Source organism: Lissotriton helveticus, chromosome 7 (assembly GCF_964261635.1).
Source record: "Lissotriton helveticus chromosome 7, aLisHel1.1, whole genome shotgun sequence".
Classification (NCBI taxonomy): domain Eukaryota; kingdom Metazoa; phylum Chordata; class Amphibia; order Caudata; family Salamandridae; genus Lissotriton; species Lissotriton helveticus.
Genome location: NC_136068.1, coordinates 593,172,549 through 593,198,130, shown reverse-complemented (window position 1 = coordinate 593,198,130; position 25,582 = coordinate 593,172,549). Strand labels below are relative to the sequence as shown.

Below are 25,582 nucleotides of genomic sequence, written 5' to 3'. Positions count from 1 at the left end.
GGTGGGTGCGATGGTCCACCCTAACCCTGTGTGTTGGAAAAAAGGTTCTTCAAAGGCATGAGTACTCACAAACTTTTTCTCGGGGCCAAAGTACTGGCTTGTGGTCGAGAGCACATTGATAGACCTGCAGGTGGGGGTGGGGTCAGGTCGGGTGGGGGCGGGGTTACTAAAGTCAAACTAAATTACCACCTTTTCAAAACATTACTAGACAACACTATTTCAAAAGCAGGTGTAACAACAAAGCGACAATCTGCACAGGTCTCAATTGTGCCCTGTTATAAACACCTGCACACAACCTGAACGCAGGCAGCTCTTTTCACAGTACTACACAAAAGAGTAATATATTGCATGAAAATAACTACAGAAACACAACATCCTAGAAGAAAAAAAGAAACCACAGGGAGTAAATAAAATGTGAAAATTAACAACATGGCTGTTCCCAAGCTGGGAGGGCAATGTTTTTTTTTCACTGTAGCTGAGACATGGGATGTGGGTCAAGGCAATTACTGGTAGTACCCCACAAGGACATCCACCTCCCCATGGCGACACCACTGGTTTTAAGTCTCTGTAGAGGCCCAAACGCAGTAATTAGGACACCCTCATTATTACCAGCAATCCTTTTTTATCAGCAGTGTCAGACCAGGACAGAAAATAGGCCAGGCACCAAAATAGAAGTGCCCCATTTGTGATTTGCATAGGGGGAAAAAAGGAAACCACCAGTAAACACAGGCCCAGGAGACAGTAAAACATGCATCGGCATAGCCAACAGGTCTCGCCTTTGGAACCTTATAAGTGGTTAGCCATGCAACAGTTGATGTTGTTGCACCAAGGATATCGTGCTGGATGACTAAACACTTATAGGTCCCAACACGCATGTGTTGTAAAATGTACAACACGAAAACCCCTGCGTACGGACTAGGGTGGGAGAGGGAACGCGGAGCTCGTCTCAGGATAGACGGGCAGGCATACTCGAGTAGGAAAGGGTAAGCTGGTCTGAGGAGACCAACTACTGTCGGGCTGAAATTTGACATCCACACTGCCCCTTCTGTCATACAGCTGACCTAAGGAGGGGTTTGTGTGAGGGAAAGGGGGGGGGGGGGAGAATGGGAAATAGTAGCTCGGAAATGAAAGTCCAGTGACCGCCTTCAGGGAGGAAAGCCCATGAGCGTGATAGGAAAGAAAGATTTCACGTTGTGGTAGGGCAATGGGTCTGATTAATAAGGTAATTCATCCAGAAAATAAGGGGGCAGTGTGCCCCTAGGGATTTATGGCCGAATCCCCCAAGCAACATTTTAGGGGTGATCAGGCTGCGGGGTGCAATGTATCCTAGGACGGTGGGAAGCATTCAGAGAAGGAATAGTCTTAACTTGTAACCCAAAAAGGGGCGTGAGCGAGTGACTGGAAATTGTGCAGTCTTCTCAGTATTAGGCAACAGCCCTAACCAAGGATAAGCAATATTATATCCAGTGCTTTAAATAGGCAGGTACCGAGTAGCGGCACTTCTCAGTTTTCTCCTCCTGAATACCGGAACTTATTTTCGGGCAAAGAGAGTACCGGTACTCCCAGAAGCAGCAGGGCTCAGGCCCTGAAGTACGAGTACGTGCATAGTAAAAACTGAAAATAACCCTTTCAGATGGAGCGTATTTATGTGCCACTTTAGCTGGCAACAGCCTGTGTATTCCTTCGCTGGATTGCTCCTGCAGTGTTAGGTTCTCATTGGCATTGAAACAAGAATGAGGATATAGTCCGCGATGCAGACAGTCGAACTGGCAAACCAGGTTCGAATCCCGATGTCGGCTCGTCATCCTGTGATTCTGGACAACTCCCTTAACCAGTAGTGCTTAAAAAAGTAAGCATTAATGCAAATGTTCTGATTGTCATATAAAGCGCTTAAATGCCCATGGCCCAAATTCGTGCAATATCAAACTGCAAAACATTAGGCTCCGCAATGTATGACATAGAAGCTGATGCTTGCCATGTCTCTTATGTAAGGAGGCAGATTGATATTGCGCGAATTTGGCCCATGGGCATTTAAGGGCTTTACCTGACAATCAGAGTATTTGCATTAAAGCTTACTTAAGGGGCTAATGTTAAATTCCTGACTCACAGCCACGCCCCAGACATGCCCCTAACTACCCACCCAGTCTAATAGGAAAGTACCGGCACTTCTAATTTCCCATTTAAAGCACTGACTATATCGATTTGGAGAGTTTGGTCTTGATCTTACTTCCGTTTTTCCTTAAAAATTGCCAACCTCCTCATATGACGCTTCTAAAATAATTTTATGTAAGGAATAACTACTGGAAAAGACGGATTCACTATTGTGTCTGAGAAAGATTCGCAGGTCGCTACCACTTTAAAATGTTAACATGGATAAGATCGGAAATGAGCGAACACTTCCACTTGTGTTGACAGAGTAAGGAATATTTTTTCAGTTGAGGTGATTGCAATCTTCAAATCAAGAAGGAAGACCTGATTCCCCAGCAAACTGCTCTCTCTTTAGAGAGGGGTGCTGTCATGAAGGGGTGGGGTGGGGGTCCTCCCTTTGGGTTGGGTGGGTGTGAGCTCCTAACTGGGCTCCGAGAGGAAGGGGCTCACTAAGTTAGGTGGAAATAACTCTTCTCGAAATAGGAAGCCCTCCTCAGGCAGCTTTTCTCAGGACAGGAGTAGGGAGAGCCATTCCTTGGCATAAGGAAAGCCATTGAAGGAGAAAACATTATTACATTATGGTTATATTTAGGCTGTCTGGAAATCGGTTAAACCAGACTCTGCCCGACATTACACTACCGACTGCAAATCAGCTGACCCGGTTTAAACTGATTATCGCAGATTTTTAGGTCTTGCTGAGCCAGAGCATGCGCTGCTCTGCGATAAATTTTGTACGTGGATTTTTGGAAGTGCTACCAGAAGCTTTTGCTGGCCTCAAGCTTGTGTTCACACGCGGGTGCACGCGCGCAGCCGCCATGTGGGCTTCTGTCAAGGCTCATTAAGCCTTGCGTGACTCTCTCCGCCTTGCTTGCTCTTCAATTTCCTCCACCACAGATCGCGTTACCATTCACGTGTTGTTGTTTTTTAAATTTCGGTTTAGCGCGCGTGCACACAACTCTCTTCCTCATTAGGAAGAACACTTTCGCTTTCCCGCGTCACTTTCAGGGCCACACCAACCCGCCCCCCCCCCCCTCTCTTCCTCATTAAGCAAAACACTATTGCGGCTGCGTCACTTTCAGGGCATCGCGGCCAATGCTTGTTAGAGGAGTCACTGCTCAGTCTCCTCCTGACAATCTGATAGTGTTCTCAACTTTCCATCAATATCTCATTTACTTCAGATATGGGCATTTACTCTGAGAGGGTTATCATGCCCAACCCTGCGCAGGTACGTTCCTTACAAGCATAGGTTCTTGTTCTAAACTTACACACTGAAGCAGATCATGGCTCACGAGTCTGCACGCAATTGACAGTCGCAATTTGGGTTTGCCATCTGCATTCATTATGTTCCTATATTTCATGCACTATCAGTGTAGAAAGCAAGCAATAATAAAAACGAAACGTTCCATAAACACGGTTTGTTGTTTATAATGGCGCGAAAATGGGTAACCACTGATAACCAGTTTTTTAAGGTCTTGAAATCACTTGAAAACACTGAAAAAAGCCCACCAGAATTGACCAAAAATAGAAACTGAAAACAGGAAAGCCTAGTTATATTATGTATATTACATGTATATATATATTACCCCTAAAGGTACAGTAGAAAGATCATCCGGATACAAGGGGAATGACTATTCCTATGGCAAGGCTGTGTGCACCCGCACATGAGTGCACCAGCATGCGTGCACCCGTGCATGTGTGCAGCAGCAGGAGTGGGCATGAACATGTGTGCACCCGCACATGTGTGCACCAGTGGTTACCAGAAAGGCCTAGAGACCTCTTGGTCAACGTCAAACGAAGCAGCAGGAGGCTCGCAGATGTTTCTTCGTCACACCGTTATTCCCCAAAGCCACCTTATTTTAGCCATCAATGAAAAGGTCTTCTAGGATATTCCTTGTGATGGGACAGCATTAGGCTGGGAGATAAGGAACAACAGACTTGGGAACCCTTGGATGGAGAGGACTCGTTCACTGGGGGCACAAGGGGTTATCTTGTTCTTGGGGTGCTGTGCAGAGCACCCCAAGGGGGTTGCAGGTACAGCTGCTAGGGCTTGCCCTGTACCCCCTGAGTGTGCTGTGGGTTTTATATGTCTGAATGAGAAGCTTGCATCAGTGAAAGACACAGAGTAACGCACATTCATTTAATGACCTCTTCCACCCAAAAAGTACACAGCACTCTGCTCCCAACCCCACCCCAGCATTTTTCTCTCTCAGGGAGTGAAACGGCACCATGTGCCCAGCACACGCACCATAAGTCTCTGGCAGCCAGCCACAGGTATGTCACTTGGAGCAGTGTGCAAACACAGGTCAGCTACAGAGCAAAGGCCAGCCTGCAGCTGCTACGGTCGCTGCAAGTGTGGTGGCACAGCCGGCCCGGACCCAGCCCTTGCATGCACATCGAAGCTCCACCTAGCAGACTGCACACCGCAGGCAGATTCAGGTGAAGCACACACATACAGTCTGTACTACTGGGGCGGTGCTGAGAACTAGCCCTATTAGAGAGGACAGGAGGGAGAAGCCATCTTGCAAAGTGTTAAACCCATCCTTGCTCCTACTGATGCTCGGAGGTCGAAATATTAAGAAATTAAATGAACAAATAAAATATAAAATGTTTGCCCTTTCTTTAACACTGGACATAACCTCTGCCATGGTCTCTTGTCAAAAAAGAAATGAGTTACTTACCTGTAACTGCAGTTATCCAGTTTTGGTATCTTTCATAGATTCACATGCCTAAATTATTCCCTGTCGTCGAGATGTGGGACTCCCATCTCGGCGACGGGGAATGATTCAGGCATGTGAATCTATGAAAGATACCCCAATACTGGATAAGAAAACAAGTTACTTACCAAAACTGGATAACTGTAGTTACAGGTATCTTTCATAGATTCACATGCCTGAATCATTCCCCGTCGCCGAGATGCGAGTCCCACATCTCGGCGATGGGGAATGATTCAGGCATGTGAATCTATGAAAGATACCCTAATACTGGATAAGTTCTAAATATATAAAACGAAAACTATAAAGACAGGCCCACCACAAACACGACAAGGGAGGGCGAGGGGGAGACAGGCAGGGGAGCGAGAGTAGAGCAATGTCAACAAGCGCACGTGGCGAAGCTAATTGAAAATAGATGGCCCCTGCGCGCCGCTGCTCGCTCCTGCATGGTGGATGCCAGCACAAGCACCAGTGTAACAAAAGTGCAGACCGATTTCTAAAGGTCACTCCTAGAGCAGCGCTGCGCTAGACTCGACCTAAAAAAGTGGGCAATCTTTACAAGATAAAAACTGTCGTAATTTGCAACGGCATGCTGTACAGATTTTTGCAAGGTATGGAAACCTGCATGGATTGGAGCTTGCTGCAGCCAATGGGCCGGAGTCACAAGGGCCTTCACAGTTGCGGCTGAGGCCCACAGTCGTTGCGGGGGTCCCGCATTCGTGGCAGAACTTCCGCCCTGCAGTTTTCCATTGCAGAGGTTCCAGCACCCCCGCAATGACTGCATGGCCTTCACCATGACTGCAGAGGTCCTTTGTGAATCAGGTCCAATGTTAGTTTTGATATCCGGGAAATCACTAGTAAAAACTCGCCCAGGGGACCGTAAAAAAAAATGGAAAAAAAAATGGACCATGTTTATAGATAAAAACTGTTGTAATTTGCAAAGACATGCTGTACATGTGTTTTTGCCAGGCATGGAAGACTGCATGGATTTGAGCTTGATGCAGGCAATGCGAGTTTTGAGATCAGGCAAAGTAACAGTACAAACTGACCCAGCAGACTGAAAACAGGCCCACAAAAAAGCCCACAAAAGTGTCAGCACACTCACCTGAAGGCCACTTGGTGAGGAGGGCATGCTAGTTGGCAGCAATCAGGAAGGAAACAAGATGGTTGGCGGGCCGCAAGGAGGGGGTAGCTGGCTGGCCCGATCCACGGGAGGCCCCTGCTGCATGTGCAACCCTCTTGGCAGGACAGAAGTGCTGAAGAGCAGGCTGTGAGGGGAGTCAACCCAGCAGGTTGCGGGCACCGTCGACAAAGACAGCAGGCGATGACGTTCTCAGCAGAGGTAGCTGGAAGAATGCAAAAAGGCTCCTTAAAAGTCAGCTGTGAATGTGCAACAGCTGACTTTTAAAGGGCCTTTGCTTCCCGCAAGTGCCGCACATATGATGTCATAAGTACTGGGCTCGTCAATGCCCGATTTCTGTAAACACAAAAGAGGGCCACCGGAGCATGTGCAAGTGACGTTGCTATCACGCATAGGGAGTACCCTACCTCAGCCACAGTCAGACATAATGCACGGTGATGGGACTTTTTTATTGATGCAAATAACAGATTAATGTAAATAGATGTACATCATTTTACTTGCAGGTGATCAAGCATAGTTTCAATAGCTCTCTCCGGCCTCTCACCTGCGGCCTACTGTTAGGCACTCACCTGGTAGCACAGGGTAATAGAAGGCAGTATTTTAAAGTACTTGTATCTTATATCTTGTGTGTTCTACCGTCAATATACCGGTCCAGTGCACTTAAGGGTAAAATGTGGTCCTTGTGCTCTGAAATATTTGCCAGAAAATAAGTGGCAATGAAACATGTCTGCCGTTCTGCTTAAAATGATTGAAACATGATATGGTGTTTTTAATCATGAGTGCGGGTATAAAGAATTAAAGACATGTGCTCTGTCTGTGCCAGACACAACTCATTTTCAATCCTTTTTTCTGGTGAGGTAGAATTGTCTCATCCCTCTAACGGGACTCTTAGGGAGTTTTTTTTAGATGTGTACCATACATGATAGACGTTCATAGGATACATGCAACTACATACATACATACAACATTCTTCTGCACTTGTTCGGGTGTTGGGTCTGTTCATCACATAGGAAAGTTGCAAATGATGAGAGTGAGCAAGAGAGGAGTTGGCCTAACCGCTAGGGCAGTCGACCTCGAATCTGGGGAACTGGGTTCGAGTCTCAGAAATGGCGCTGAACATCCTGTGATTCTGGGCAAATCACTTAATCTCCCTGTGCCCAACAACAACAAAAATGAATGTGTCCTCATGTAACGCAAATGACGCTATGTAAAGCGCTCGGATACCCAATATCTTCGGGTCAAGTTTGCGCAATCTAATACTCCATAAAAAAATAAAAAAAATAAAGTATTTTTGGCCCCGAGAAAAAGTTTGTGAGTACCCATGCCTTCGAAGAACCTTTTTTCCCCCAACTGCACAGGGTTAGGGTAGACCATTGTATCCGCCCAAAATTCCATCTAAAGGTGGTTTTCCCTGTCCACCTTAACAAATCATTTGAGTTACCTGTTTTCTTCCCTCAACCAGACTCTGTTGCGGAAATGGCTCTTCATACCCTAGATGTTAAAAGACCTTGAATGTATTACAATAACAGAACCAAAGATTTCCGTAAAACCAAACAACTCTTTGTTGCTTTTTCACACCTTCACAAAGGAAAGCCCATATCTAAATTAGGCATTTCTATTGATATAACTAAATGTATTCAGATATGTTACCACAATTTCTAAAAAGAACTTAACCTACACCCACTAAAGCTCACTTTACGATTAAAATGGGGGCTTCTATGGCTTTCCTTGGCAATATCCCAATAGATGACATATACAAGGCAGCTACATGGTCTACGCCACACACTTTAACTAAACATTATTGGATATTCCAGCACACCAACAAGTCAGTGTGAGTCAGACAACTGCCACGTCCACAGATTAGCCACCGCTTTTGGAGAGCACTGCTTTACAGTCTGTGCAAAGCCTGGGTATCTACAGCCACACACGTGAGGCACTTCCTTTATACATTCTTTACATACACTCACACATTTTCTCATTAACATGCACTACTCACGCTGGGGCATAGGACCTGGTCTTTTGTTTTTACTTGAAACACACACTGGGGATGTTCCTAGATCGGTTCTAGAACCATTCCCACCCAAAATATAGAAGAGGGGAACCCTATGTTGTATTCAGTGGGTGTGTGATGAGCAACAAGGGCTTTTTGCATTTGAGTGACCTTCTAAGGTTAGTGCCTGGAGCCCACTGATAAGCCTCAGTGTAGTAATGACAATTAAAAAGGTGACCTTCCAAGATAGAAATTGAAGTGAACAATTATGTAATGGCTCAAAAGGTAAACCCATAAGTCTAGCAAGAACAATATTGAGATTCCATATGGGTATAGGTCGGACTTTGTGAGGAATTTTCCTTTTAAGGCCTTCCATAAAGGCCTTAATAACTGGCACTTTGAATAAAGAGAAGTGTTGCTGTTGTATTTGCTAATGCTTACTGTGTTCCTTCTCTGGAACTCTCTTGTTGTCATGGAGTTTATGTTGTTCAAGTTCTGTAATTGCCGGTTGGAGTTTCCCTGTGCCAATGTATGGTGCGGTGGCTCGTTGCTCTTCGAATAAACTTCAACCAACTCAACAGAAGTTTCATGTGATTTGACACCCACAGCATAATTTTGGCGACGAGGACTTGGGGTCAATATTAAACGAGCCACTGCTGCGTGATTTCTATGCCGAATTTCAGGACTACTACAATCTACTGAAGATGTTGAATTTTCAGGACTGCTGATTAACCCTATGACCCTACCGCCTTCTCCAGCGACAGTAAGTTTGAAAGGGAATTTAGTTTCCCCAGCGGCAGTTTTTCCAGCTCTATCTTAAAAGGTGAGGAGGTTCAAGGGTGGGTCATTTCAAATATATAAAAATAAAAAATAAAATAAAAAGGCCACCGCGGACATCCGATTTTGCTGCTTTTCACATTTACCATTAATAAGTTCATCGTTGAAAACTTCAATATCGCAGATCTCACCTATTTAGTTGAAGCTTGCGATTCACGACTCATGTTTGGATTTGAGGCGCAGTGACCGTTGTAAAGAGCAGCGAGATCGTCTCTGCTTCAGCGCCTTTCCCGACTGATGATGTTGTCGAACGTACAACAGGAGTTGGCGAAAGCATAGCGCCTCATAAAAGGGAGCCCGGGAATGCACGGAGCGTCATTTGTTCTTCATCAGCGAAGGCACAGTGCGTCATAAGGAGGAGTCTGGGAATTCACAAAGCGTCACTCGTTATTCTTCAGCGTGCTTGAGTACATTTTCAGAGCGTCATGAACTATTCGTTTTTTTTTTTTACCAGCCTGTGTAATTAACTGTCTCATATTTCCCGAAGGAAGATAGACATTGCGACTGGTATTGTCCCTCAGAACTGCTAAGCTGTGTTTACTCACATCCAGCATTCGTTGAGTTGTAGTAAGATAGTATTTTTCTTTGTACTACAACTCTATTTCCGTGACAATTCTTGCTCATATAGCTCTGTATGATATCCTTTATAGTTTCTAATGTTATTGCTAACTTGGCATACGCTTAGATCTATTGTGTTTTGACAAAAAGGTTGTGTATTTCTTCTTTATTTAATTTTTGTCATATTTTGCTCAATATGCAATCTGTCAATCAACCTCCTCCCTTCTTAGAAAGTCCTGGTACTCCACAAATTCAATGGAGGCAGTGGTTTGATGCCTTCGAGACCTATATTGGTGCCATTGGTGCTTCAAGATACAGGGCTGAGAGAATGAAATTCTTACTCTTGAACTGTTTGGGATTTGAAGGGAGGTATACAAGCATTTGCCTGATTTGGTTCTTGCTGAGGGTGAGATCATTGATGAATATCAAGAAACGATAAAGAAACTTGTTATCAAATTTGATGTGCAACCAAGTTTAGTCGTATTAAGACACAAGTTTTTTTAAGAGAGCGCAACTACAGAGTGAGGATGTTGATTCCTATTTGAGTGCTTTACGTAAACTTTGTGCTGAATGTCAGTTCGGTGACTTCAGAGATCAATTGGTGAGGGATCAGTTCATCGCACACTGTAGCGACAAACATATTCAACAAAAACTACTTACCATGGGAAATCCAACTTTGGAAGAAATTATAAAGGTAGCAAAAAGTCTCGAGCTGGCGCAAAATTCTATTAAAGAATTGAGCAAAACTGATGTCCAAAAAAGAAAGTGTAAATGCAGTTGTTTCGCAAGCATCTATGTCCAGTTTTCTTAAGAAAGAGAAGTTCAATGAAAAGAGTTCTTTTAAGAAAAATATGTGTTATATATGTGGTTATACTCCACATTCCAAAGAAAATAGTTTTTGTCCTGGTAAAAATGCGAAGTGTTATAAGTGTGGCAAATTTGGTCATTTGGCTAGAGTTTGCCAAGCCAGTTTGAGTAAATCTGAGAAAGTCAGTTGTGTGATGGAGGATGAGCAAGTCTCGGAATGTGAAATGGTGAAAGAATTTAAGGACATGATTGTCACTGTTACTGAAGATGGTATTGTGACCGGGGATCCTTCAGAATGTGTAGATCCCTATGTGGATATTATGGTAGGTGATGTTTGTTTAAAGCTTCTTGTAGACTCTGGAGCGAGGATAACCATGATCTCTTTGGATTTATTCAAGCAATCTTGGGCAGATAGAGAGTTGTTTCCTCCAGACAGGGCGCCTGTCTCCTATGAGGGTCACAAGATAGTTTTGGAGGGGTACATTGAAGACGTTTTGCAGTTCAAGGATAGGAGGATACAGGGGAAGATTTACGTGGCTGTACGTGGTTTGAACATCTTGGGTTGGTAGCATAAGGGTCTGTTTGGTATGTTATTGAGACCGGGTGCTAAAGAACAAGTACTTGTCGTGCTGGATATGCCTAATTCATCGTGTCTGGAGAAAGAGTTTCCCAGAGTTTTTTCTGATTCACTTGGTGAAATTGCAGGATTTAAACATAGAATCAAAGTTAAAAGTGATGCAGTACCAGTGAAACAAAGTAAGGTCTGTACCTTTTAGTTTGAGAGCTGACCTTAAAACTGAACTTGAGAGACTGGAGAAAATGGTATTATAGAGCCATTAGAGTCTAGTTTATGGCTTAGTCCTTTGGTGGTGGCACGTAAAAGGAATGGAGAGATTCGTCTTTGTTATGATCTCAGGAGTCTTAATAAGGAGATCTGGGTGGATGCCCATCCACTTCCAAAGATTGGCGATTTGCTGGAAGAGCTGAGCGATGCGCAGTGGTTTTCGAAAATTGATTTAGCCTCCGCGTACCACCAAATTGTGTTGGAGGATGAATCAAGGCATTACACTGCTTTTAATTCTCCCTTTGAGACATTTCAATTTTGTAGAATGCCGTTTGGGCTTGTTTCTGCGGCCTCAGTTTTTCAAAGAATCATGCAGAGTGTTCTCAAAGATGTCAAGGGAGTAGTAATTTTTCAAGACGATGTTTTGATTTTTGGCAAATTTTTAGATCAACATGATTATACTCTCAGGTCTGTTCTCATGAAGTTTGATGACAAAGGGATTGTTGTTAAAAAGAGCAAATGTGAGTTTTGGAAAAAAGAAGTTGAGTTTCTGGGTCATTTGGTCTCTGGTTTGGGTGTTTCCCCTAGACCCGGTTTGGTTAAAGCTGTTGTTGATTGTCCTGTACCAAAAAATAAAGATGAGTTACGTTCATTTTTCGGGTTTATGTGAATTGTATTCACGTTTTATCCCGAATTACGCCAGTGAAATGAAGTCTGTCTAATATGCTCAGATCCAGTGTTACTTTTGTTTGGGATGAGCTCTGTCAGTCAACTTTTGATTTGGTTAAATCTGAATTGGTGAATGCTAAGATTTTGAAGGCTTATGACCCCAGTGTCAGTTGTATCATTACAGTTGACGCAAGTAATTATGGTCTGGGAGCAGTGCTTACCCAAGTAATTGACGGAAAAGAGGTCACTATTAGTTATGCTTCAAGGGTCTTAAGGGATTCTGAAATTAATTATTCAGTGATCGAAAAAGTGCTGCTTGCTTGTTATTGGGCCTGTGAAAAAGCTCGGACTTATATTTGGGGAAGGAAGTTTGTAATTCAGACTGACCATAAGCCGTTGGTTTACATTTTGTCTGGTGATCGTGTTAAGTATGCCACACCACGCATAGCTCGTCTTACGACCACATTGTTGCAATATCAGTTTGTTGCAAAACATATACCCAGCAAGGACAATTGTACAGCTTACATGCTCTCTAGACTTCCTTTACAAGAAAATGAAGGTACAGATTTGGATGAGGATAGAGAGGATTGTTTTATTGCTACTTTAGATGCTGTAGGAAATGTTGGTTGTTCTGAAAATGAATGGATGGATGCTATGAATTCTGACATAACTTTGCTGAAAGTCAAAGATTATATTGTTGCTGGTTGGCCTAAAGAAAGAAATCTTCCTTCCCATATTCAACCTTTTTGGAAGGTTTCTGAAGAGCTTCCAATAGAAGATAGGGTTGTCATGAGGGATGACAGATGCATACCTCCTCTGAATCTACGAGCGAATTTAATAGATAGGGCTTATGATGGTCACCTTGGGCTCACAATGACAGAGACGATTGAGGTTGCACTACTGGTGGCCTTCAATGGATGGGGATGTGCATGAAAGAGTCAAGGCGTGTTGTGTATGTACTTCTGCTGAGAAAGGCTTGAAAGTTGTTGTTCCTTCTTTGCAGCCTATACCTTTTCCTTCTAAACCTTGGTTGAAAATTGGTATTGATCTTGTTGGTCCTTTTAATTTTCTCCCTTCACATTTAAGATTTGCTTTTGTGCTAATGGACTTTCATAGCAAATGGCCTGAGGTTAAATTTTGTGCCAATCCCACTGCTAATTGTGCTATTATTTTTCTAAGGGAAATTTTTATGAGGGAAGGTTTTCCTGAGACGCTAGTTTCTGACAATGGTGTCCAATTTGTTAATGCTGAAATGTGTGTCTTTTTGTCAGAATCTGGTGTAAAGCACTTGAGGAGTTCAGTGGGGCATCCTCAAACGAATGGTCAAGTTGAGAGAATGAATCGTGTGTTAGTGGAGTGTATAAAGTGGGCCAAAGGAAACAATTTTGATGTGGAGAATGCTGTGAGATCCATGATTTGGTTTTATCGCACGACCCCGCATTCTGTCACAAAGGTTGCTCCTTTTGTTTCCCTCAGAGGAAGATTACCCACATCAACTCTTTATCCTGCCTGGCTTTTGAGAACAGTTGCTCAAAAAGTTCCTTCTCTTTTTGTAAATCAGGAAGAGTTGCAGATGCGTGTTAAAACTGCCCAAGACAAAATGGCCTATAGATATAAGGACAAGAAATCCACTAAAACTGTTAATATTTCTCCTGGTGATATGGTGCGTGTGAAGAATTATAGGACGGTCAAGAAAGGTTGTGACTCATTTGGTGAACCTGTTTGTGTTGAGAAAGTGTGTGGAAATGCAATCATGGTGGAAGGTGGTCATTGGCGGAATCTTTGCAAAGTCATCAAGGTGGAAGTAAGTGACAGTGGAGCATGTTCCAATCGTGACTCTCAACCTGAGTTTTCTGATCTAGAGGATAAGTCGTTACCACCGGCACCAACTTGTGTCCCTGAAGTGTGTCCCTGAAGTGTGTCCCATCAGTGGTGGTTCTGTAAGGAAGTCTTCACGTGTGACCCGTCTTCCGTGGAAACTTCGTTAGACTTTTGGTTTCTCACTTTTGTTTAGTTTACTTTTCTTTTCTTTCTTTTCTTGTTTTTTTTTTGGTTCTTCCTGTTCTTTTATAATGTTGTATTTGCTTACTTTTCTTTGGAACAAAAAAGAGATAATGTTGTATTTGCTTATGCTTACTGTGTTCCTTCTCTGGAACTCTCTTGTTGTCAGAGTTTATGTTGCTTAAGTTCTGTAATTGCCAGTTGGAGTTTCCCTGTGCCAATGTATGGTGCGGTGGCTCGTTGCTCGTCGAATAAACTTCAACCAACTCAACAGAAGTTTCATGTGATTTATTTGACACCCACAACAGTTGCCTATTTTCTAGATAGGCAGCCACTGCAGCAAAATGTTAGTGTTTTGAAGTGTAGGCAAGGTCCGAGAGCTGTAAATGTTGAAGGTAGCAGACAATGTTTTGCAGATTTGCACTGAATGGATCAATGCTCTTATTACAGCAGTAAAAAACTAATGGTTTCCACTTGGCTGCATTACATGCTCTGGGTGTAAGCCTACAAGCTGCTTTAAGAATTGTGGTATATCCAGGTAGGAGATAGAGATAACCTAATTCTGTGACATCAGGAGCCAAATCGCAAGGTTGAGATCCTTTGGATTTTGAGTGAGAAGGTCCGGGTTGAAGTGAAGCTTCTTGTGGAGACCTACAGAGAGTTTGAGTAGTGTTGTGAACCAGGGTTGACGAGCCTAAGTGGGGGCTACTAGAATAAGAGGGAGAGAGGTGTACCTGAGCCTTCAAACCAGAAAAGAAAGAAGAGGGAGAGGCGGAAAGGCATAGGCAAATATCCATGATCAGTTCATCCATAGAGCATTGCCCTTGGATAAGGTATGTGGGTACCTAGAGGCGAAGTTTGGGCATTATGCGTTGTCTGCGTTTGCGTACAGATCTATCTGTGGAAACCCCCAATTGTGGAAGTAGGGGAGGAGGACTTGGGGGTGACTTGTTGTATCCTGAGGAGGTCAGCAAAGTCACTGTCTGTGCCTGGGAATGTCCTGCTAACAGATGGAAGGTGTGATGTATTGACTAATGCCAAATGGTCTGAAATGGGCGTGAAACTCTAGATGGACCCCCTCCCCCAGTTTTTGTACATAGCAGTCATGTTGTCCATGCGTACTAAGACAACCTTGCCTATCAGGAACGCTTTCAACGCTAGGGGAACAGCTTGAAGCGCTAGGTTGTTTATGTAGAGACTTTGGTGTTAGGTGCCCCAGAGACCCTGACTTGTCAGAACTGTAGGTGAGCACCCCATCTCATCAGGGATGCGTCCACTGTCAAAATGATCTGTGGAACAAGGTCGAGGAACGGCCGCCGTTTACACAGATTGTGTGTTCCACCACTGCACAGAGCAATGAGTACGTCTGTCTATCAACACTAGATCCTGTAACTGAGACCACTGTAGTGCTAAACATTCTTGCAGCAAACGCATGTACAATCGTGCACGTGGCACTATGGCGATGCTTGAAGCCATCATGCCCGTCAGACGCTTGACAGTTTTGACTATTAATTGTTGATTGGCTTGAAATTGTGGTAGCAGCGTCTGGAAATTTTTAATTTGTGCTGTACTGGGATAGGCTAACCCTTCTTGTGTGTTGAGAACAGTCCCCAGATAGTGGGCTGAACTTCTAAGGGGTTGAAGATGGGATTTTTGGACATTAATGGTGAACCCTAGTTTATGAAGCAGATCTGAGTGTGTTTGTGACAGCGGGAGGGTTCTGGTTTTGATAAGCCTGTTGTTGAGATACGGAAAGACGTGTATGTTTTGTCTGCATAGATGTGCAGCTACCACCGCCAAGCATTTGGTGAATACCTGGGTGCAGTAATTACCCTGAATGGGAGGACTTTGAACTGATAATGTTTGTCAGCTATGACAAACCGGAGGTATTTGCGGTGTGCTGGATGGATTGGGTTGTGAAAGTAAGTGTCCTTTAAGTCTAGTATGGACATAAAGTCGCCTTGCTGTAGAAGTAGGATCATGTCTTGAAGGGTGACCATATGGAAATGCTCTGACAGGATGTAATGATTCATGGCCTGAGATATAACATAGGCCATAGTGAACCGTCCTTTTTGGGAATGAGAAAAGTACAGGGAGTAGACACCCTGATGTTGAAGAGGAAAAGGCTGTCAGCTCCTTTGAACAAGAGAGCTTGCTATTACTGGTTAAGCAGTTGTTCATGTTCTAGAACGTTTTTGTGCACGAGGTGGAATGTTTGGAGGTGTGGTGATGCGCCAAAGACAACCATGTTGGATAATGTCCACTGATCCGATGTTATAGATGGTCAGGTGGGGAAAAGTAGCTGTAATCGACCCCCGACAGGTGAGATGATCGGGAGGGGGTGATTCACTGCTTAGTGTTGGTTAGGCACCATGTGAGGAAGCACCTCTGACCAACCTTCGAGTTGTTACCTCTGTATGTGCCCCTGAAATAACCTCTTGAGCTGGGTGTTTGAAAGGCCCCCATGGACTTAGCGGCCTCCGTGTCCTTCTTCATCTTTTTCAGAGCTTGGCCCACTTGTGTGCCAAATAGGTGCTCCTTGTCAAAAGGGAAATTTAAAGGAGTCTGCTATACTACTGGCTTGAGGCCAGAGATGCGCAGACAAACATGTCTGTGTAATAGGACACTGGTGTTAATAACCCTGGCAGCAGTATCAGTCTAAGGTACACCTAATGGAGGAATTGGAGAGGAGTTCTCGCTCTTCAAAAAGTTCTTGCCCTCTCTTCCTATGCTCCGCTGGGAGGTACTGGAGGAGTTCCTCCATCTCGTTCAAGTGGGAATAATCATATCTGGATAAGAGGTCTTGTGTATTTACAATCCGCCAGTGATTAGCGGATTGCGCAAAAACTAGTTTCCCTGAGGCATCAATTTCTTTAGACTCCTTTTCAGGAAGTTAAGCGTCAACTGTGGTTTGTGAAATTGGTCTGCTTGCGGGCGTTGGACACAACTAAGGAGTCAGGGGGAAGTTGTCCTTGGACACAAATTGGGTCTGAGGGTGCAGCTTTGGATTTTTTGACGACCCTGGGTGTAATTATGCGTGCTCGAGCAGTCTCTTTAAAGAAGTCATCTTTGTGAGGAATTATGCCTTTTAACATAGCGAGATAGGGTTTTAAAAAGGAAGTCCTCCTCTATAGGCTCTTTATGGAGCGGGACCTGGTGGAACGCTGCAGCCCTTCTGATGGGCTACTGGTATAGGGTGGTGTCATAAGGAGGGGATGGTCTAGCAGGGTAAAGGTCTGTATCAGTGTCCCCTGGGGAATCCATGTCATAATCCAGTCAAGAGTTTGTGGTGCATCATACGAGTGGAGGAGGAATTGGAGAGGAGTTCGCTCTCTTCGAAAAGTTCTTGCCCTCTCTTCCTATGCTCCGCTGGGAGGTACTGGAGGAGTTCCTCCATCTCGTTCAAGTGGGAATGAATCATATCTGGATAAGAGGTCTTGTGTATTTACAATCCGCCAGTGATTAGCGGATTGCGCAAAAACTAGTTTCCCTGAGGCATCAATTTCTTTAGACTCCTTTTCAGGAAGTTAAGCGTCAACTGTGGTTTGTGAAATTGGTCCTCTTGCGGGCGTTGGACACAACTAAGGAATCAGGGGGAAGTTGCCCTTGGACACAAATTGGGTCTGAGGGTGCAGCTTTGGATTTTTTGACGACCCTGGGTGTAATTATGCGTGCTCGAGCAGTCTCTTTAAAGAAGTCATCTGTGTGAGGAATTATGCCTTTTAACATAGCGAGATAGGGTTTCAAAAAGGAAGTCCTCCTCTATAGGCTCTTTATGGAGCGGGACCTGGTGGAACGCTGCAGCCCTTCTGATGGGTACTGGTATAGGGTGGTGTCATAAGGAGGGGATGGTCTAGCAGGGTAAAGGTCTGTATCAGTGTCCCCTGGGGAATCCATGTCATAATCCAGCCAAGGGTTTGTGGTGCATCATACGAGTCATCCACACCCCCTGCCCACCAATGAACGAATATGGGGACCCCGGTGAAGTAATGTTTAGGGGGTCACCCTGAGAAAGAGGTGGAGAAGGTGTAGATGGTGGGAATGGTGGTGGAGAAATAGTTGGAGGAAGGTGCAAGGGGCCTTGTCCTTTGTCCTTATTTTAAGAGGCACCAGAAAATCAATTGCTTCCTCAAAAAAGAGTTTGTGTTTTGATGGAGGAGGCGTCAACACCACAGTCTTTGTTAGGATGCAGCCAGTCTGGGGCTGGATATGTATCCTATTTTGTTCTGGATCGAGCCGCTCCTGCATGGTCTGGAGAATTGGCTCCACTGCAGTACTGGGTGCCGATTTTGGCGCCAATCCAGACATTTTCTGTGCCGATGCAGGCTTGGGTTTCAATGCCGAAGAGGTCAGAGCGGAGGATGTGGTGCGGAACTAAAAGGCTTTGCGTGTGCTTTTGAGGCAGAGGGCGGGAAAGCTGCAGCAGTTGTTTGGTGCAGATCTTGGCCTGTTGGCAATGGTGGTCCAGAAGCCTTATGCTCACTTGAAACAGAACGTTTTTGAGGTGGCAGGATGGGGGAATGGGTTGACACAGTGAAGATCTTGCAGTTGGAGATCGATTTTCAAGTCAGCGTTATGCGCGGTAAAAGTAACTTCCTCAGCCGCAGGATGGGGGAACCCGTTCCTCCTCGTCCTCAACATCCTGGCGTCTCAAAATGTCAAGTGTGTCATCTACCTCCCAGCGCTGCGTCTCTGTGTGAAGTACACTTCAGTCCCATAAAGTCTCCTTGGATCAGAACCAACAACATACCTCGCAGTGCTCTTCCTTGTGATCGGGAGACAAGCACAAGTTGCAGATCTGGTGAAGGTCAGTTCACGGGTACTTGGCATGGCACTTGGGCACAAATGGAATGGAGTCCATTCCATCAGCAGGGAATTCTAGGAGAAGCTGTAGAAAAGGAAAGGTAGGCCCGAATGGTTGAGGCTCGAAAGCCGCGGTCACGTCGATGTGACAACAGAAAGTTTTCCAATTTTCAAAAAGATGGAACTCATTTGATAACAATACCCGGTAAGGGTGGCTAATTAACTGAAAGGAGTTCGAAACAGTCTCGAACTGGAGCACAGTAATACAAGTTGAAACCAGACGGTGGAAAGTAAACAATCTAATAATGGAGTCAATGCCCATGCGCATTATCACCAAGAGGGGAAGTAACTTTACCTTGTGACTCGAAAGACTTTTTGGAAAAAAAACAACTTGCACACATTTGGACCCAACATTAGATGGCAGGAGTATGCAGAAGTATACAAAGCATGTGTATCTACAGCCAAACCTGCCTCGAACAAACACTGACTACCAGACTGAACGACACTGCTGGGCATAGTGAGACGGTGCAGCATTTGGTATCCTTAAAGTGGCAGAATCGATTTTTCCAGCATAGCATTATCATTTATTCCCTTTTTAAATTTCTGAGGTGTATTCTCAGTCAAATGTACTTTATAGTAGTTTAACAGGTTTTCATTTAGAAGTAAAAAAACATTACCCAAACTAGGCATATAGTTCATAACATATTTCCATAACAAGAGTGTATAATATATATAAAAAAATAATTGAAAAGATCTTAGACGATATTGTCTTACTCGTGCAACCTATATTCTTGGTTTGGCGTGGCTTTGGGGAACTAAGTTTGTTCGCTTATTAGGCCGCACCTTCCTCTTCAATCTTGCCGTGGATCGGCTAGGGCGGTTTCTGCAACCAGAAACCGCCAAGTTATCTCTACATAGTGCCTAAGGCAGTATGATTTCCTCAAGAATTTGTCGGTGGTTGTGGACATGTATTAACTGTATCATTTCCCCAAATGTATCGCCAGTTCTTCCCCACTGTTGAGGCCCTTAGGAATTTTTGTCTGCAGGTCAATAATGTACCTTAATTCCAGGCGTCTAAGTTTAAGTAACCTGTTACCGCCCCTTTCATGATCTGCTACCTGGTCCAACCCAAAGTATTGCAACGCATCCCTATCACTGCGGCAAGATTGCAGAGGAAGGTGCGGCCTAATAAGCGAACAAACTTAGTTCCCCAAAGCCACGCCAAACCAAGAATATAGGTTGCACGAGTAAGACGATATCGTCTAAGATCTTTTAAATTTTGAATGGAAATCGAAATATGTTATTAAGTTTCAAATTGAATAATGTTTACTCAAGTTACAACCGCTTATACAAAGTCTAATGAGGTTTTTGGGAAATTTCGTATGTTTTGGGGGATGGCCGATTCACGGCTGAATGAAATATCACATGAATGTTTTAATTAATGTTTAAAAACGAATAACATCGAATATGCATGAATTTCTGTTTGTTTTGCACTTTCCAACATGGCGCTCATGTGTATGAACACTGAGTAGTCCAACCTCACTCTCTCACGATATCGCACGCTGCACTTTAAAAATGGCTCCTGTGCAACACTCGTGTTGACACATTGATAAAGGGCTTGCCCCGAAACGCGTCTGTGAGGAGCGCTTGCAATAAAGGAAGCTACTGAAATTTAACACCCCGTGAGTGCTGTGTCTTCTTTCCCGGCTGGGGGAGGAGGCGTGGAGCAATATATATATATATATAGCGTAATGAGATTCAACACTCTCCATTGAACAGCCTATGTCTCCCCTACTACCTATATCCCTAAATTTATGAAAATATATTCGCCACTGCCGACACACGGTCATTACCTCAGCAAAGTTACTAAACTAGTGAGCATTTTGGTAAAACCATCTTACCGCTCCAGACATTTCCACTGCAGGAAGCGATTGAAGTAGATGCTGTCTAGGTAATCAGCAAAAGGAGCAACGCTCAGGTAGTCATGTATCAACCTAGAAAAGAAAAAAAGTTAGACTGCATGATTGTCTTTTGAGAGTCAATGACAGAGAATGTAGTGGACAGTTCAATCCTAAACAAAAGAATGTTACTTAAAGAGGGTTTAATACCTACCATGAAGACCAAACATTGCCCACACCATCACCTCACAGCCTTTCCTTAGGCATGCTTAAGAGCTCATTGCAAACTTCGTGAGCTTACATTTACTATACATGAGACTCAGACAGTGAAACCCTGTCCCTGAAATTCATAGGAACTGGCATTCATAAATTCCACGAACAGAGGCAACCCCTGTGGAATTGGGGCGAGGATGTAGCTTAGCGGTTAGGGCGGTCGATCTCACATCTAGGGAACCGGGTTCGAGTCTCAGCAATGACGCCCAACATCCTGTGATTCTGGGCAAATCACGGAATCTCCCTGTGACTAACAAAAAAATAATATGTCCTTGTGTAATGCAACTGTGCTCGTGTAAAGCGCTCGGATACGTTTGAGTCAAGTTTGTGCTATATAAAACTATGGGGAAATACAAAACCACAAAATTTGCCGGTTTGCTGCAACCCGCTACATAAGAAAATGCAGGAAAAGATGATCCAGCTCAAGTCACTGAATTTTCACTAATAAACTTTATGAAGTATGCTTCAACTTTAAGATGCCAAAAAAGAGTCCCGAATTTCCAACAGTTATTACGTCACATTGCCATACATTAAAAATGTACTCAAAGGAAGAAGTCTAAGAACAGGAGCCTAGAAAGTAGAAAAGGCGCTTTACAACTCTTGACCTTAAATTAATCCAGGAACAGAACATTGTGGGGAACAAAACTACATACGAGTGATTATAATTCAGTACAAATCGGACCCAAGGTGGAAACGTGCATTTCTAAGAAGGCAAAAAGGTCAGGCTTCCCTAGTTTTAATGCAAAAATATGTGTATTCAAGTGAATACAAATGTTAAAGTGTTCTTTGTTTGCAATGTTAAATTTATTGTAGGGTTAAATACAATACAAAATAAAAGAATAGCAGTTTGTAATGCTCAAAGAAAAACATATGCACCATCACCGACACCAACTTTTGAGTTACTGATTGCTTAGTAAATAGTAAAGAAGTGAGCCACCAGAGGGGCGACACTCAGGAATGACCTTTCAACAGAAGAAAGTTGGTTAATTCACCGTGCAAAACCTACAGTCATAGCAGTTAGCAAGACTGATATCCACATATCTACACTATTCTTTAGCAAGGAAAGAAATTAATGACTACTGATGCTCCAGATATACCTCTGTTAAAAGGATGATCGAGGGGTATGGCACATTTGATGCAGGATATTCCTTTCTTTACCCATAGTCTACAAGGTGTCTTGACACTTAAGACCTTCAACAGACTCAGATTGCACTCCAGATCACATTTAGCATAGAAAGGTAGATACTTTCTGCTAAAAAAGGAGGTTAATTATGAGATAAAAAACGATCAACTGTTTCAAATGAAAGCCAGAAATAACACTAGACCACCTTAGACAAATCGAGACAAACTTTAAAAGGTATATCAGCTAATACCATTTATTGTAATGAACCTCACCAACTTTTCTTTCCACGAGAAACAACTGTGAAGACAACCACATGAACAACTTTTTTGTTTAAACCATTCACAATACAGAATACTTGTGCCAATACAAACTGAACTGAACTCAGACAAGACGGAAGTCCTCATCCTGGGATCATCGCCCTCCGCCTGGGACGACTCCTGGTGGCCGCCTGCCCTGGGCAGCGCACCCAAACCAACGGACCACGCACGCAACCTGGGCGTCATCCTGGACTCTTCCCTCGCGATGACCAAGCAAGTGAACGCAGTCTCATCATCCTGCTTCAACACCCTGCGCATACTCCGAAAGATCTTCCGATGGATCCCCACCGAAACCAGGAAGACGGTCACCCCGGCCCTAGTCACCAGCCGTCAAGACTATGGAAACACCCTCTACGCTGGAACCACGGCCAAACTCCAGAAAAAACTCCAGCGCATTCAGAACGCCTCAGCATGACTCATCCAGGACATCCCGCGCCGCAGCCACATCTCCGCCCACCTGAAAGACCTGCACTGGCTCACCGTCAACAAGAGGATCACGTTCAGACTCCTCACCCACGCACCCAAGGCTCTCCATGACTTGGGCCCGAAGTACCTCAACAGCCGCCTCCCCTTCTACACACCCACCCGCGAACTCCGATCTGCCAGCCTCGCCCTTGCCTCCGTCCCAAGAATTCGGAAATCCACCGGAGGAAGATCCTTCTCCTACCTGGCAGCCAAGACTTGGAACTCCCTCCCCACTCACCTACGGCTGACCCAGGATCACCTCTCCTTCAGAAGAGGACTCAAGACCTGGCTGTTCGAGCACTAGGGACCCCCCCCCCTCAGCGCCTTGAGACCCCTACGGGTGAGTAGCGCGCTATACAAATTTCATGATTGATGGATTGATTGACAAACAATTTACAAATGTAGAGCTATTATAGCAATCCATTTAAAAGCCCTGAACACATTTAATAGAAATATAGCAAGAAACCCCATAAAACCACTGGATAGATTTCCTTCATGCCGCAGCTCTTTTCTAAGTTATTTGGACATTTAACAGAATCTCTCTGAAACTCACACTCATAATCAGGTGCGACATTCAAAACTGGCTGTATGTTTCACAAATACTATCAGTACCAAGACCACATGCTATATTGCAGAACACAAACGCGAAGCAGCAGCATAGCCATAAGAGAACCGAGGAACTGCAAAAAACAAAGATGAATGTCTAGGCGCTGTGCTTTTTCCTGCTACGTACACAGAATCTGGAACATCATTCCATTTCAAATCCAGAAGGCCAATTCCCCATTACAGTTCTGGAAGGAGCTGAAAACTTATCAAAACTCATACTAGACAACGGATTAACTAGTAGGTTCTCTCTGCAGGGATTCTGACCTCATAGTACAATAACATGGATGCTAAAAGAAGAAAGTAAAATGCCTCAAAGTTATTCTAAACTTAGTAAATGTAGCACCCAGAAAAATATGAAAAATGCAGTTGAAAGTGAAGATTATGCAGCTTGTGAAAGACACTGCAATCCTCTCAAAGACTAATGCACAGGAACTGCACCTTGTAAATTCTTTCTCGCACCAACAAAGAATAACAGACATATAGTGCATTAGCATATACACAACGTATGTACATTTTTGTGCTGTAAAGGAGGATAAAAGGCTAAAGATGCGGAGAGATAATGTGTATATATGTGTAAAATTAAATCCAGCATATGTAAAGGCAGTGTAGCAACATTCACTGAGTCCTGAACTGCCCCATGACCTTTAATCATATGACATCATGAGTAAGAGCAAAAGTGAGGATGATTTGTTTGGGCAGAAGAAATCACATAACGAATGCCTTTGGCTGCTGCAATGGATGCATCACTTGGGCACACCCAAGTAAATGCTGACCAGTTACAAGTAGCGACCATTCATTCACCCGCATGATAACAGCTACTCTAACAGCCTCTATATGGAAGAGCAGGACAAGTCATTATTGGTCAGGCACACAGATGCCGAACAGCTTAAAGTTCTGATGCCATATCCCCCAGACTAAAACGGTGTCAGACAGGCTTCTGGAAGAATTATGCAGTTCGAATTTTGCAACTAGAAACGTTTTGGGAAGGGAAGTAACCCAATCCCCGAGTCTGAAAGGAGAATGGTAATCGAACCCCTGGACTCCACACCTGGATATCCACTTCCTCGATGAACCCTTGTGGGTGTCTTATCAGAAAAGAAGAGCAGCCTTGGACCACCTACTGGCAGATGAGGCCAGACTCATATCATTCCCCGATTGACAGAATAATCCAATCAGTGTCAGTTACTTTTGCATAATTGCTCCCCTTCAATCCTGGGGCATATTTTGTGCATAGTCAGTCCATGGTCAGTCCATGTAGGGAGGCTTCTCCCAGTCTCTTGGCATCTGTCTATCCTATACCTAGAGAGGGACTTCAGGAGGTCCAACCACTTCCCAGCAGAGAGAATCAAAGCTAAATACAAATAAGAGCTAGTGTTTACACCAACCCACCAAGCCTCTATTAAGAATAGGGAGGGGCAGAGGGGAGCTGGAATGTTCCGCAGAAAAGATGCCCGTTTACAATGGTTTACCATTCTCACCTAGAGAACCCACCGGCTTTCAATACACACATCACACATACCAGTGAGGCAAAACTAAACCCAGGTAAGGGAGACTGCACAGATTTTAGCAAGAGAGAGGTGGTAGGCAGCCACTTCTAAAGGATACAGGGGTAGTAGTACCAGAGATTAGATTAATGCTGCCGTTAATCTTCGTCCACCACAGCCTGGGTGGAGAACAGTAGTGACTCTCTGTATAGGGGGGTGCACTAAACATTGCCCCTCTACCACAGAGCCAAGCTTCAGGGCCTCTATCCATGTAAACAGGAAGACGCTCAGTGGACATGTGTGATTGTCATGTTCACAGAGGGCAAGGTAGAAAGCTCTTCAAAGCCGTACAGAAGATGTTCTGTCCCAACAACATGGCTCTAGGCATGTACTACAGGAGAATGGGCTGGATGGTTGATACCTCCTCCTAGAACCTGAAATCCCAAAAGAGCATTGCCAAGGTGACCACCACATTATATACAAGGAATGTTAGAGAAGGGTAAGAGAACATCACTTTATGCAGAGAGGAGACTGTGATAATAACTGGAAAAGACAGTTTACAACAAGTGAGTGCCAGCAAACGTTTTCCGAAAGAAAAGGAGACACACAGGAAACCCAGTATCCTTGTCTAGGTAGCCATTCACTCTACAAGTCACTAATAATAACTTAAAAAGAAAACGGACCACTCCTGAATGCATTCACAGAGAATCTGTCTGAGCCAATCCAAAACACTGTGTTACGAGCAACGAAATAGGATCTTTCAGGCAAGGCACCTTTTAGGTCAGGCCAAAGACATTTATGATAAAACTTAATGAAGAATCCGATAAGTGGTCTGACCAGAATACCAAACCCATAATCTCACACACTATATCAGGAGTACATTGAAAACTGCTAACCTGTGTTTAATTCTACTAGGACAGCCCAGTGTGTTTTTTACCCTTGTAATATAAAAGGGCTGTCAGAAGAG

General features: G+C 44.1%; 1 protein-coding gene across 5 annotated transcripts in view; it reads right to left on the bottom strand.

Annotated features, from left to right (window-relative positions):
* Positions 1-25,582, bottom strand: part of GRK6 (G protein-coupled receptor kinase 6) — a 697,925-nt gene that overhangs the window by 506,462 nt on the left and 165,881 nt on the right. For all 5 annotated transcript variants that reach the window (XM_078652756.1, XM_078652755.1, XM_078652753.1 and 2 more), the window contains exon 6: positions 20,351-20,443. In XM_078652756.1, coding sequence (XP_078508882.1) covers positions 20,351-20,443 — 93 coding nt within the window. The remainder of the gene's footprint in view (positions 1-20,350; positions 20,444-25,582) is intronic.